Source organism: Chenopodium album, chromosome 22, assembly GCF_948465745.1.
Source record: "Chenopodium album chromosome 22, dcCheAlbu1.1, whole genome shotgun sequence".
Taxonomy (NCBI): Eukaryota; Viridiplantae; Streptophyta; class Magnoliopsida; order Caryophyllales; family Amaranthaceae; genus Chenopodium; species Chenopodium album.
Genome location: NC_137855.1, coordinates 1,716,118 through 1,728,288, shown reverse-complemented (window position 1 = coordinate 1,728,288; position 12,171 = coordinate 1,716,118). Strand labels below are relative to the sequence as shown.

General features: G+C 32.6%; 1 protein-coding gene across 1 annotated transcript; it reads right to left on the bottom strand.

The window, feature by feature from the left end:
• Positions 1-2,231: 2,231 nt before the first annotated feature.
• LOC145604564 (zinc finger CCCH domain-containing protein 53-like) lies at positions 2,232-6,279 on the bottom strand. Its single transcript, XM_081660453.1, has 9 exons — positions 4,968-6,279; positions 4,685-4,858; positions 4,372-4,551; positions 4,201-4,295; positions 3,854-4,105; positions 3,601-3,742; positions 3,232-3,441; positions 3,058-3,138; positions 2,232-2,680 (listed from the first exon to the last, which is right to left on the bottom strand). Exons 1-8 carry the CDS (start codon positions 6,038-6,040, stop codon positions 3,105-3,107), a joined length of 2,160 nt encoding a protein of 719 aa, XP_081516579.1. The 5' UTR covers positions 6,041-6,279; the 3' UTR covers positions 2,232-2,680; positions 3,058-3,104.
• Positions 6,280-12,171: the final 5,892 nt, after the last annotated feature.

Below are 12,171 nucleotides of genomic sequence, written 5' to 3'. Positions count from 1 at the left end.
CCCAAAGTTACGCACGAGGCATTCACTTAGGCAGAGAGAAAGAAGAATCTAAGGTAACACGAAGCTTTACTAATTACTACCATGACATCATAAGTAAACAATAATATGAAAAAAAAAAAAAAAAAAAAATCCGTACTCAATAATGAAGAAACTTGTACACGAGGTAACAAGGCAATAGCCTTTTATTTTTTTTGCATTTTTCCAACTAAAAAAATAAAAAAAAAAATTTACCTAAAAATAAAGGGTAGTAAAGTTGGAATTTCTACTAAGCATTTAGAATAGAATCAAAAAAGTAGATTTGAAAGTGATTTGAGATCCACCACTTTGAGAAGGGATCCGAGGAACTCGTACTAAGTACTAACACCCTCTATTCTACATCTAAAATTTTATCATTTCGAAACCTAATTAAATAGCTCATTTCTATTATAAACAACCTAGCTATATTATTAGTCATTAGACCTCACCCATATTACTTGATTATATTGTGTCGTCGCATTTAAATCGCTCACACTAGATACTTTCACCTAATATGACAACAATCTTCGTATGCATGGTCTTGGTTAAGTCGAGACCAAAAACCACTCTTTTGATCCAACCATAAATGATGCACACATTACCTAGAAACACAAATTTCCAAACACACCTAGAAAATTAACCCCATCTACTAGAATATACCATCCCACCAACCAAAAGAGAAGGTAAAATCACAAACTAAATTTTAAAAAAAGGATCCAAAATGAGTCATTAATAATAAATGGTCTAGGAACAAGAGCATGAAAATGAAACAGAAACAGAGAAAAACTTGGCTTTTTTGGGGCAGATAAAAGCACCATTTAAGAGTGAGACTAATCAATAAAAATTCAAATACACAACCTTGGTAAATAAAAAGTCTCTGACTCAGTCCTCTCCAACTTTCAAGACCCCTCTTTTATTTTTACAGTTTACAGTAAAAATAACAGAGCAATAGCATGGTATCATAATATCACAAACAGTAAAAATTATTAAACCAATTGATAAATTACACCTATAAAAACACAACACCTTGACACAAGGGAATTGGATAGTGTGCACCATTACCCATACACCATACCATATGCAACCAAAAAACAAGGACAAACCCACCACTCACCTAAATTACCTTTTTACCCCTCTACATTTATTTATTTTAATTTAATTTTTTCCCACTCTTCTACAATTACCTTTTTACCCTTATTTTACAAGAGTAAAATTATCCAAAACTATATGACTAAAACAAATAGATTCCAAATTAGCACAAATTGTAGTAATTTATGAGTAAATTATTTAGTCAAATAAGGTTAAAAAAAACTTGAGAAAGTGAAAGGAGTAAAAATATAAGAGCACACTCATCTTTGTCACTCAAAAAACTCTGCAAATGCAAAAATACCACCCATTCATAATAAAATGTGTCAGCACCCATGTGACAATGTAGGACCCACCTCATTTCATGTCCACCTAAAAGAAACCACAAAATGAGACAAAAGAGTCCCCTTCTTTCTTTCTCTCTCTTCTTTCTCTCTCTTAAAGTTTTTGCCTTTTTATAATTTCACATAAAAAGAGCTCACCTTTTTCTTTATACCCAAAAGAATTTTCAAAAAAGTAAGGAATTTTTATTCATTTTTCTAAAGTTTTTTTTGGTAATTATTTTTAGTGTTAATTCTATTTTTAAAAATTTCCCCTTTTCTTTTTCCTTTTTCTGAAAATTCTCTTCTTCATCCCAAAGTTCCAACTTTTAAGTGGGTTACACTACACTACAGAGAATATTAATAATAATACTAATAATATATTAACATGACAAAATAATTAAATTAAATAAATGTAATAAAAAGAAAAAAGTAAAAAGGAGTAACTGAGAAAAACAGCTTTTCCTCTCCACTTGAGTCACTCCTTTACCTTTTTTGAGTATCTATATCAGTATAGTAGTTATACTCCCCTACTTAAAAAAGACTTGCTTTCAGCTTCTGATACTTCCTCCGTATTAGATAGGACTATTCCACATAAAATGATGACTCTTAACTCGTTAGGCATCTAACAGGGGCCGAAATATTATACTTGATAAGCAAACACTAGCATTATCGATAAAAGCCTCCATGTTAATTGCCTAACTGTTATATAACTCAGACAAATGCGAAAAATAAAGAGAGTATGAGAAGCAGAAGAACAAGAAAAGGTAGAAATTCTATTATATATCATGATATAAACTAGTAGTATAATCAACAAAAGTTACCACTAACAAACTTAGCCCTTTTCTTTAGATCATAAACTAGTAAAATAAAACTAGCTCTTTTTTTTTTTGTTGTTGCTGCTTATCTTTGTGTGGTCCAGTACCAGTACACACCTACAGAGAGGGTACAAAAGTCATGAAAGACCCCCACTCTCATAAAATCAGTCTATCTGTACCCCTAAGTATGCATTTATCTATTTTCTTGTAAAACAAAATATTTAAGAAAAAAGAAAAAAAAAACTATTATATGTATTTTGATGATCATAATGATGATGATAAGGATGATAGTGATCTCTGAGAAGACCTTCCTACTTTGATTTCCTTTCTTTGATGTTGGTTGGGTTGGGTTGGGTATGGGTTGGGTGTTTTTGGCTGTACAGCTTTGGGGATTTTCCCTCCCATCTCATCTCTTGCCTTCCTATCTTTTGTCAAACTTTTCTGCATGGACAAGAAACAACACATATTACAAAACATATTATTGTTATGTCAAAATTCATCCATGATAATGATGTTTATGATGTTACTCCTAATAGCCCTCAATTAGAAATATTACGACAAAATTACGAGTCTGTCCATCGGGGGTGGACAAAAGAGGCTATTGTCGAGGGTGTTTTAGTAAAATTATGTGTTAAAACGAACATAGAACGGTGTCTAATCACCTTTTTTAACCAAATTATTTTGTCTAGTCCTTGAATATACTAGTCATTAGCTCATTTACTTCCTTAGTTCCTTGTCACTTAAACACTACACTTCAATTTAAATTCCTAGAGGTTCGACGAGTAATATACGTATGAGTTATGTATATAGATCCTTACAATAAAGGAAAATCCCCAAGTTGCTGTCCACGGCTGAACTTGAAAAACTACATTCCTAGAGCTCCTTGCCCGGGCGAAAGCCTGAAAAAATAAACTAAGGGTTAGGGGGAGACTCGAAAGAAGAATGAACTCTTGAGTGTCATTTGGACCACAACATCTAAACTAAGCATATACCTAGGCATCTCAAAGTAACAAGATTTATGCGGAGCTAAGCCAAGAGGAGAAGAGGCAGGCATCGAGGTATCACAGCTAGCAGTAGATGAACCGGCTGTAGCATTAGCACCACCATTATCAAACTCCGGTAAGAAAACCGAAGAACGATGCTCGGAGACAGATTTCTTAGGAGAAGCAAAGAGGTTGTCAGGAAGGATGTGCTCTAAGCCACTGCATTTCATGATAATGCTAAAAGGGTTAGTAGTAATAATAATTATAGCCATGTGATGATGAAAAATCAGGAAAAATATTTGCACGAATGTGCTATTGGCCAAATATAGGCAACATTATGGACTTTTTGAATAAATTATGATGACTTTTTTTTTATACCTTTCAGCCAGCTCATTCTCTTCATTTTTAGGTCTGTTATCCTCCTTATTTTGGCCATTGCCATTGCAATCACTCAGAGCACCATTGACTCCTCCACCCTCAGCTAGTTGCTCATCAGATGCCCCAGTTGGACTGTTATTCTCTGCATTATATCACACGAATAGCGTCAAAACTCGAACAGATTAAGAAGAAACAACTACACACATACATTGCTAATATTACAAAGTTAATGGATAATGGATTATGTAACAACCTTCAGAACCATCATGACTGATCCCATTCGATGGAGGCGGAACAGTTTGATTCGAAGGAGCCGGGGCAAAATGTGGCGAGGACATGGGAGAACCAACTGATGCATTGTGCTGGTGCTGCTGATTCTTCAAGTCCAACAGTTGCAAGTTCATCAGCCTTCTTTCTTGAAATTCAAGAGCTTGCTGAAAATCAGCTTGCTCCTCTAACTTCTTCCTAAGTAACATCTCCTGAGTGCTGTACAACATTCTTCCTCCTATTCATACAACAAACAAATAACTAAGCTACATTGTCCTTAAATCCACAATCAAAGCTATATCAATTATCAACAAGCTTAAATGAATAGCTCACCAAGCTGAAACTCATAAGGATCTCTACAATCATGCCCAGACGGGCTCGAACACGACGAAAAATCACCCCTTTCCATCTGTTGCTGATGTTGCTTCCTACAAACAAGCAAACAAACAATGAAGCGACGATAACCATGAAACAAAACAACACGATTTCGGGTTAGATAATTACTTGTCAGGAAGCTTGCTCTTCTCCTTGTAAGGCTTAACAAGAACACGAGAATCACAGACAAAATGAGGGTTTCCTTTAGCTAAAATAAGCTTCACAGTTTCAGTATAGACAAATGTAACAAACCCAAACATTCTCTTCTGTTGATATGGAATCCTCACATCTTGGACTGGTCCATATAAGCTTCAAACACACACAACAACACCAAAAACAACAAATTCTTTGTTTTAATTTCATACTACATTTTATTTTACATAAAATTATAGCTAAATCATTACAAAATTAAACATCTAATAATGTCATAAGATAATCTTACTTGAAATAACTAGAAACATCCTCTTCTTTGAAAGTGCTGTCAGCAGGAAATGTTAAGTAAATCTGTCTAGAACCAGGGTTAGAATCCATCCCAGCAAAATCATTTCTTGACATCCTAACACGGCCGTGCAACTTATGAAACTCTTCACCCATCATCAATGCAGCTGCTGCAGATCTACAACATGACATTATAATTACCCCCATTAAACCCAATCATATATTATACATGTAACACCATATTTTATACAAAAAAATTCAAACAAATTGTATAAAAATATAGTTACCTTTGAGCTTCAGTTTGAAGGAAATTCAACTTATTATAAGGTAAATTCATACCACCAGACATTAACTGAGCAGCTAATCTTTGTTGCTGAGCAAGTTTAGACCTAAAAATCTCTTCTTGACACTGCTCAAACGCGTCGTATTTGCTACAAGGGGAACCAACAATTGGGCCGGAATTATCACCGGAATCCGAGAACCCACCACCGGCGCCGCCGCAACCGCCGCCGTGAACGAACTTACAGGCGTTACCATTCTTACAGAAGCCTCTAGAGTAGTAAAGACAAGGCTTAAACCCAAACCCAGAAGTAGAATCATCAGTTCCATAGTAACAATCATTGAAAGACGCGCTTCTTCGATGAAAATGCGCGCTATTGTCCGCGCTACTTGCGGAAGAAGAGTTTTCCCAGAAAGGGTAAGCACCCATAGAATCACTTCTACAACCTGGGCTCATTGCTAAATCAATGGAAGAAGGTACTTGCTCAAAGAACTCCACATTTTTCGAGAAAGGGTCGTTCAAAAAACCCAGATTCTGTTCCTGTAAATGGTAATCATCCAAGAAATTACCCTCATTTTTTGCAGAAAATCCAATTTGAGAAGACCCAATTGCAGAAGAAGATGAAAAAGACCCATTAGTATTATTATTACCATTATTATTATTATTATTACAACTTCCATTGACAACAGCAGCGTAGGAGAGAGAATTAGGGCTTAATGAATGGTGGTGGGCCCAGACAGAAGGAGAAGAAGGGGAAGAAGGGTTGAACCCATTGTTGGGTAATCTTGGAGAAGGAAGAGAGAGAGAAAGTGGGTTAGGTCTAGAAATGGTGATAGGGTGAGAAGCATGGGAAGAATTAGCCATTGAAGGTGATGCAGATGAAGTGTTCGATAAAAGTCCTAAGTCAGTTTTTGCTCTGTTAAGTATTGAAAAAATGAGTGATTCTGATCCATGAGCAAAGCGAATCATGTCTTTCTCAGTGTGGTGTATCAGTATGTAACCCATAATCTTTGAAGCGTTTTCTGGATCTATGCTTTGTACCATTGAAAATACTGCTCTTGTTGCTTCATATGACTCCATTGAAGCCCAGTAAAGAGAGAAACTTCAACCCAAATTTTTAATTTTTTTTTTTTTTTTTTTTTAAAGTTTGATGAGAGAGAAAATGGGGGAAGAAGAAGAAGAAGAAGAGAAAGGGAAGAGGAAGAGATGGGTTTGAATTTATGAAGAAGATGGAAAATGAATTGAAGCAAGTTTGTTAGATAAAAAAGGTAGTAATTATGATAAGGGTAAGTAAATTTTTTATTTTTTAATATTTTTTTTGAAATTTTTTTTATTTATTTGACTTTTTTAAATTTAAACATGGTTTGTACTAAAACAATTAAGGAAGGAAATTAGAGGGAAACTATATTAAAATCATAAATTACTACGTAAATAAAAAAAAAATGGAGTTGAGAGATTTCTGGTTAAATGGTGAAGATGTTTTATGGGGGAGAGAGATTGAGAGTTTAGTAATTTTAAAATCATTTTACTAATTGAATGTCAATAAATTAATAATTTAGTAATAAAAAATAATAATAATAATAATAATAAAAATAAAAAATGTAAGAACCACAACTTTTAGCAGCAAGCAGTGCTAATGCTATGCTATCTGCTGTTGCAGCCTTGGGAGAGTAAAAAAATTGCAACTTTTTTTTTTCTTTTTCTTTTTGGGTAGTGTTTTGTTGTGTTGGGTTTTCTTCTTTATTTTATTTTTTATTTTATTTTATTTTATTTTATTTTATTTTTCTTCAAAGACAACTTTTGAAACACATTTTTGTGCAATACGTGCGTACCATGGGATAAAAAGATGATTTTTTTTGGAGAGACATTTTTGACTAGGTAATTCTTGTGTAAGATGTGTATATGGTAAGATATGATTGTGTTATATTTCATTAATTATTAAGATATTGGTAAATTAATTGAGTTGTATCATCTAACGTGATCATTTATTGAGTTGAGTAAGGTTTGAAATGTTCGTAATAGTTGGTTGTAAATTCAACTTATAACTTTTATGTTATGAGGTCAAATTCTCCCCAACTGCATCTTTTGCATGTGATTCTGTTCAAATTCTATTATATTTTCGCCGTAATTTCGGTGTTTAATTAACATTTGAACATTTTCTAGCTGTTTTAAAATTATATTGGATGTTTTATTTATGGGGGGAAAGTAACATTAAAGTGGACTTTGGAGACCATCCACAATGTTGGCGTAAGCATTACCCGTTGAGATATTTGTCCCAAGAAATGAGACCATCTTATTCCAACATATGTCTAATTATATCTTGTTAGTAGCTTGTATGGAGTGAATTTGGTTAGCTTAAATAAAACGCTACCCACTTAAGATGATGTACACACATTTAGCTAATTAAGTTCAAATTTAAATTAAATTATTTTAATTTGCCTTACTCAAAAACACAATAAGTACGAGTAAGTTAAATACGTTATATGTTGTCCACGTAGAAGGTGTTCACACTATTAATTACTCCGTAGAAATGTTTTTAGCATATTTTTTTGTGCATATAGAGAACACCAAACGAGTAAATGACAATGGTCGGTGTAAAAATAGTTTCAAATCTCAAGTCTTCACTCTTTAAATATAAATCTCTTAAGACTTAATCAATTAGGGTATGTTCACTTCAACTTAATTTCAGTTTAGTTCAGTCCAGCTCCAATCAGTTCAGTTCAGTTCAATTCGGTTCAGTTCAGCTCATAATTTCCTTCTATCATAAAATGTTCAATTCAGCTCGGTGCCGTAAATATGAACAGGCCCTTAAGTTAGTTCACATCTATGCTAAAAGAATTAAAAGATAATACGAAGTACTTCGTATAATATAAGACGTTTAGAAGCCGAATTAAGGATATGTTCTCATACGTTGAAATTCAGTTCAGTTCAGTTCAGCTCCTAATTTCCTTTTCTTATAAAATATTCATTTCAGTTCAGTTCAGTCCAGCTCAATTCAGTTCAGCTCAGTTCAGTCAATTCAATGAGAACAAGCCCTAAAGGCTTTCTTGAACTAATGACCCCTTTATTAGTTTCTCTCTTGTAATTCAGTGGGGTAAGTCCTTAGTTCTTACTTCGTACTAGGGGTGTGCATAATTCGGATAAAAACCAAAATTCAATCCAATCCAAAACGAATTATCAATTCGAATCGGATCCGAACTTTAAATCAGATTGGATCAGATTGAGATTTTTTGAAAATTCGGATTTTCGGATTGGATCGGATTTACCCTAATTGGATCCAATCCAAACCGAAAACCAAATTGTAAAATTAAGCTTGTATAAATATGGATTTCTTTATTTTTTGAAGTTTAGCTCAAATACTTACTACTACAAAAAATAAATTAGGGAGACTTTGTATTAATTAATTACTTGACGTTGAACTATTTATTTTATTCATTATTTTAAAGTTTTTATTTGTATTAAAGCTTTATTTTTATAATTGTATTAGGAGCTAAAAAATAATGTATTATAATTCGGATCTTCGGATCGGATCCAAATAACCGAATTTTAATTCGGATTGGATCAAGAGAGAAATTTGAATCGGATCGGATTGAAAAATTAAAAATCGAATTATATTTCGGATTGGATCGGATTTGGACTAAATCCAAACCAAAAAAAGAACGGACACCCCTACTTCGTACAAGTAATGGGCAAGGTAATGACTGTTTGGGATAAAGCAGGATTCAGATCTAATGATGCAGTTGATGCTAGGGTAGTAGGAGTGATATTATCTTGCCAATCCCACGAAATTTAAAAGAAAAGGAAAATGAAAATGACTATTCAATTATTGTATTTGTATTGTGTTGTGTGCACGAGTGCAACCATTTTATATAGTTGTAAAAATTGGATATTTGGAGGAAATACAAATAATATCCAACTATTATTAGACCAATGATCATACTGAGATTCTCTTGGGCAAAAAAAAAAAAAAGAGAATGAATGATCATGTTAATAACCTATTACGAGTAGTATTTGAGAATTGTAACCTATTGCCAGTAGTATTTGTTTCTCCTTAATGCCTTGTTTATTTCAACTTATTTTTATTTATTTCAAAAAGAAAAAAAAAATTCATATATACAAAAATAAGTTCATATATAAAAAAATAAATTCATATAAAAAAAAAAAAGTTCAGATCAAATTATCGTCTCATGTGCAGTTTTTTATCGCTATATATCTTTAATTTCATAATGAAAAAAATTGTGAAAATTACATAATAATAAAATACACATTATTACGAATTTAACAAGACCCCACTTGATATCTTTTCCCTTTATAGATTATTGTACACTTAAAATCAATGTTTGGTCAAATCAGACAATCAAATCAGACCAGATCAGATAAATTCAGATAAGCAAGTATAAGGTGAACTAAACAGGGCCTAAGTCTATTATTCTAACTTATAATGTGTGTTTCATGGTTTTAAGCAATGCTTATAAATGCACTAGATAGTAAATATTAATTTCAAACAAGGTCATTACCAAGTTATTAATTGGACAATTGTGATGAATCCATTGTGATTGTAAACACACAAATAATAAAGCAATATTTTGATCGTTAATGTTTAAGCTCGAATGTTACATGTCTAGAGATTATAGTGAGTATATTGCTCATGTAGGGAAGACTTGAAGAGGCAAGACATGACATGTATATAAGTAGAGGAGTGTAGATGGTAAATTAGCTCAATCAGCCAAAGTTTTATACGGTGATATTCAAGATGATTTGAGATCAAATTCCGTCTATATCAATTATACTTTTTTTTTTTTTTCCTTTAAAAAAAAAAAGTGAGTGATATTTGGCAGCAAAGAGAAAGACCTTACTTAGCCAATATCTTTCACAAGTCATTTTGACATGGGTTGGAGGAAATGGTACGGTAAAGGAATTTTCAACGGTTCCACCTTAGGCTATACTTAGTTTAAATTGTTTCAAAAGGATTAATCATATCATACTATATCAAATTAGATTAGATATTATCCTTTTACTTGCGTTATTAATCATCGAATATCTTTTTCAAAACTTATTAATATGAAATTATCATATTTGAAAAATGCATATTAATTCTACCAATTGGATGTTGGTGTAGTGATGATTGGGACTACACTTGATAGGGAGGATCTGTGTTCGATCCCCCGCAATAACAATTAGGAGGGGACTTTAGTCATCATTACGAGTTTATGACTACAAATTCAGATTATTATTTTGTTTTTGGTGTAAGAGAGCCACAAAAATAGGTGATGAAAATCAGTCTCAAAATCTTTTGAAAGCGATAGCGAACCTAATCACTTAAGGTATTCCTGACTCTCACATATTCAAATTGTAATACTGTATCAACTACTCCGTAGTATGTAGTCAAGGTCAACCAAACCAAATACGGAATACGCCGTATCAATAATCATTATCCAAACCAAAGAATAAAATAACCCAAAGGGCAAAGGGTCATGTTAATTTTGTCAGTAAATATCAGAAAAATAAAATAGGAGTATCATACAACAATCAACTAGTGGATTTTAAATAAAGTGGCAATTGATGAGCACGCCCCTTTGGTGGCATCACGTGCGAAAATCACTATTTTAACCTTCTAATGTATGCAGAATATAAATATACGTAATATAAAGTATGTATACTGATCATAAACACGTCCCAAGATCACCCAAAATCAAATATCTGACATAATTAACTTCACCGTACTTTGTCATGCATTTTCCTTTTAATTACTTCTACTTTTTCGATTGTCTCTTAAAAAATGTTCAAGGAGTACTCATATCGTACAAACTCACGGAGACATGAAGTATATATACTTCGTATGAGGTAAGGATTTATGAAGGATCATAACATATTGTCACATAAAATACGTTTAATTTTATCGTTAACCTCATAAATTAAAATTTAACTCAAAATAGAAAATGACTTATGAATAAGCAAATGAGGACGGAGAAAGTATTGATTTGACATTTCTTTTAAATCCCCTAAACCCAAACTCAAAATACTTTAAGATTTGGTGTTGTTGCTAAAAATCTAATAACAACGGTCATCTATAATCTACACCATTGATTAGGGTTGAAAAATCCAATCGGACGGTAGTAAATAAGAAAGGATTAGAAAAGTATATAAAGCATGGATGTAGTGACAAATAAGCACGAGGGTCAGGGGGACATTGAAATTCCCTCACCAATTTTTTGTGTAGGGAAGAAAATTGGTGGGTCAAACTATCTTTTTAATCAAAGGGCATGTTTAATGTTTCTTTATATACCAAAGTATATTCGAGACATAATCGCTAATTTAGTCACTTATTGGTGGCTTATCCACAATGTTTAGTGATTTGAACTAATTCACATGATTTGATCTGATTAAGTATTCGATAACGCTATCTGTATTAGTCCCTCCGTGTTTTAATAAGTGTTACAACTTACAGTTTAACTTTTTTCACTGGTCACATATGGTTTTGACTTGATTAATTTACTGATATATAACAAACAAATGCTATTATTCGTTACAATGTATACTTTCATAATATCAATTTTTCTATAATTTTACTTATAATTATATAATTTAATGGTCAAAGTTGTGTCTCGACATGCGTATTTAGTCAAACTGTAACACTTATTAAAACACGGAGATATTCAAGGAAGGCAGGACGCAAGTATATAAAACTACTTATAGAGGCTTTTGTTATCTAAATATGCTAAAACGTTTGTTATCTACCAATATTATTGATGATGTGTACCTTTTATACTATGAGTATTTAATTGTGGACATACTATTCGTAAAAACAACTATTTCAATCTCTACTCATATCCTTAAAAGTAAAATTTGTGGATAGTTTTTCGATAACAAACGGTATTGATTTATTCTAATATATTTTCTACTCGTGTCATTTTATTGTCATGATTTCTCTTTCACTAGCTAGCTAGGTCATGGACCTTTATGAGAGTGGCTTTTGTTCTGGTATCATAGTATGGTCTAGATGACCAATAGAGCATGCGGTCAATCTTAGGAGCCTAATTCTCAATTGCCCCCACAATTTTTTGTGGCATTCCATAGGTGAACATAACTATATCTCTTTTACAGTCTCACTTCGTCATATTATATCCGCTATACTTTTTATATGAGGTTAGTCATTATTTTATCCTTAAAACTTATCATCGCATTTTGTTAATCCTATTTCTCACCAAATC

Excerpts from the sequence above, each read along its gene's own strand:
- LOC145604564 (XM_081660453.1), bottom strand. The coding sequence starts at position 6,040 with ATGGAGTCATATGAAGCAACAAGAGCAGTATTTTCAATGGTACAAAGC. Across the intron at positions 4,552-4,684 it reads GATGTTTCTAGTTATTTCAA|CTTATATGGACCAGTCCAAG; the intron begins GTAAGATTATCT and ends GTGTGTTTGAAG. Across the intron at positions 4,106-4,200 it reads TCCTTATGAGTTTCAGCTTG|GAGGAAGAATGTTGTACAGC; the intron begins GTGAGCTATTCA and ends TTGTATGAATAG.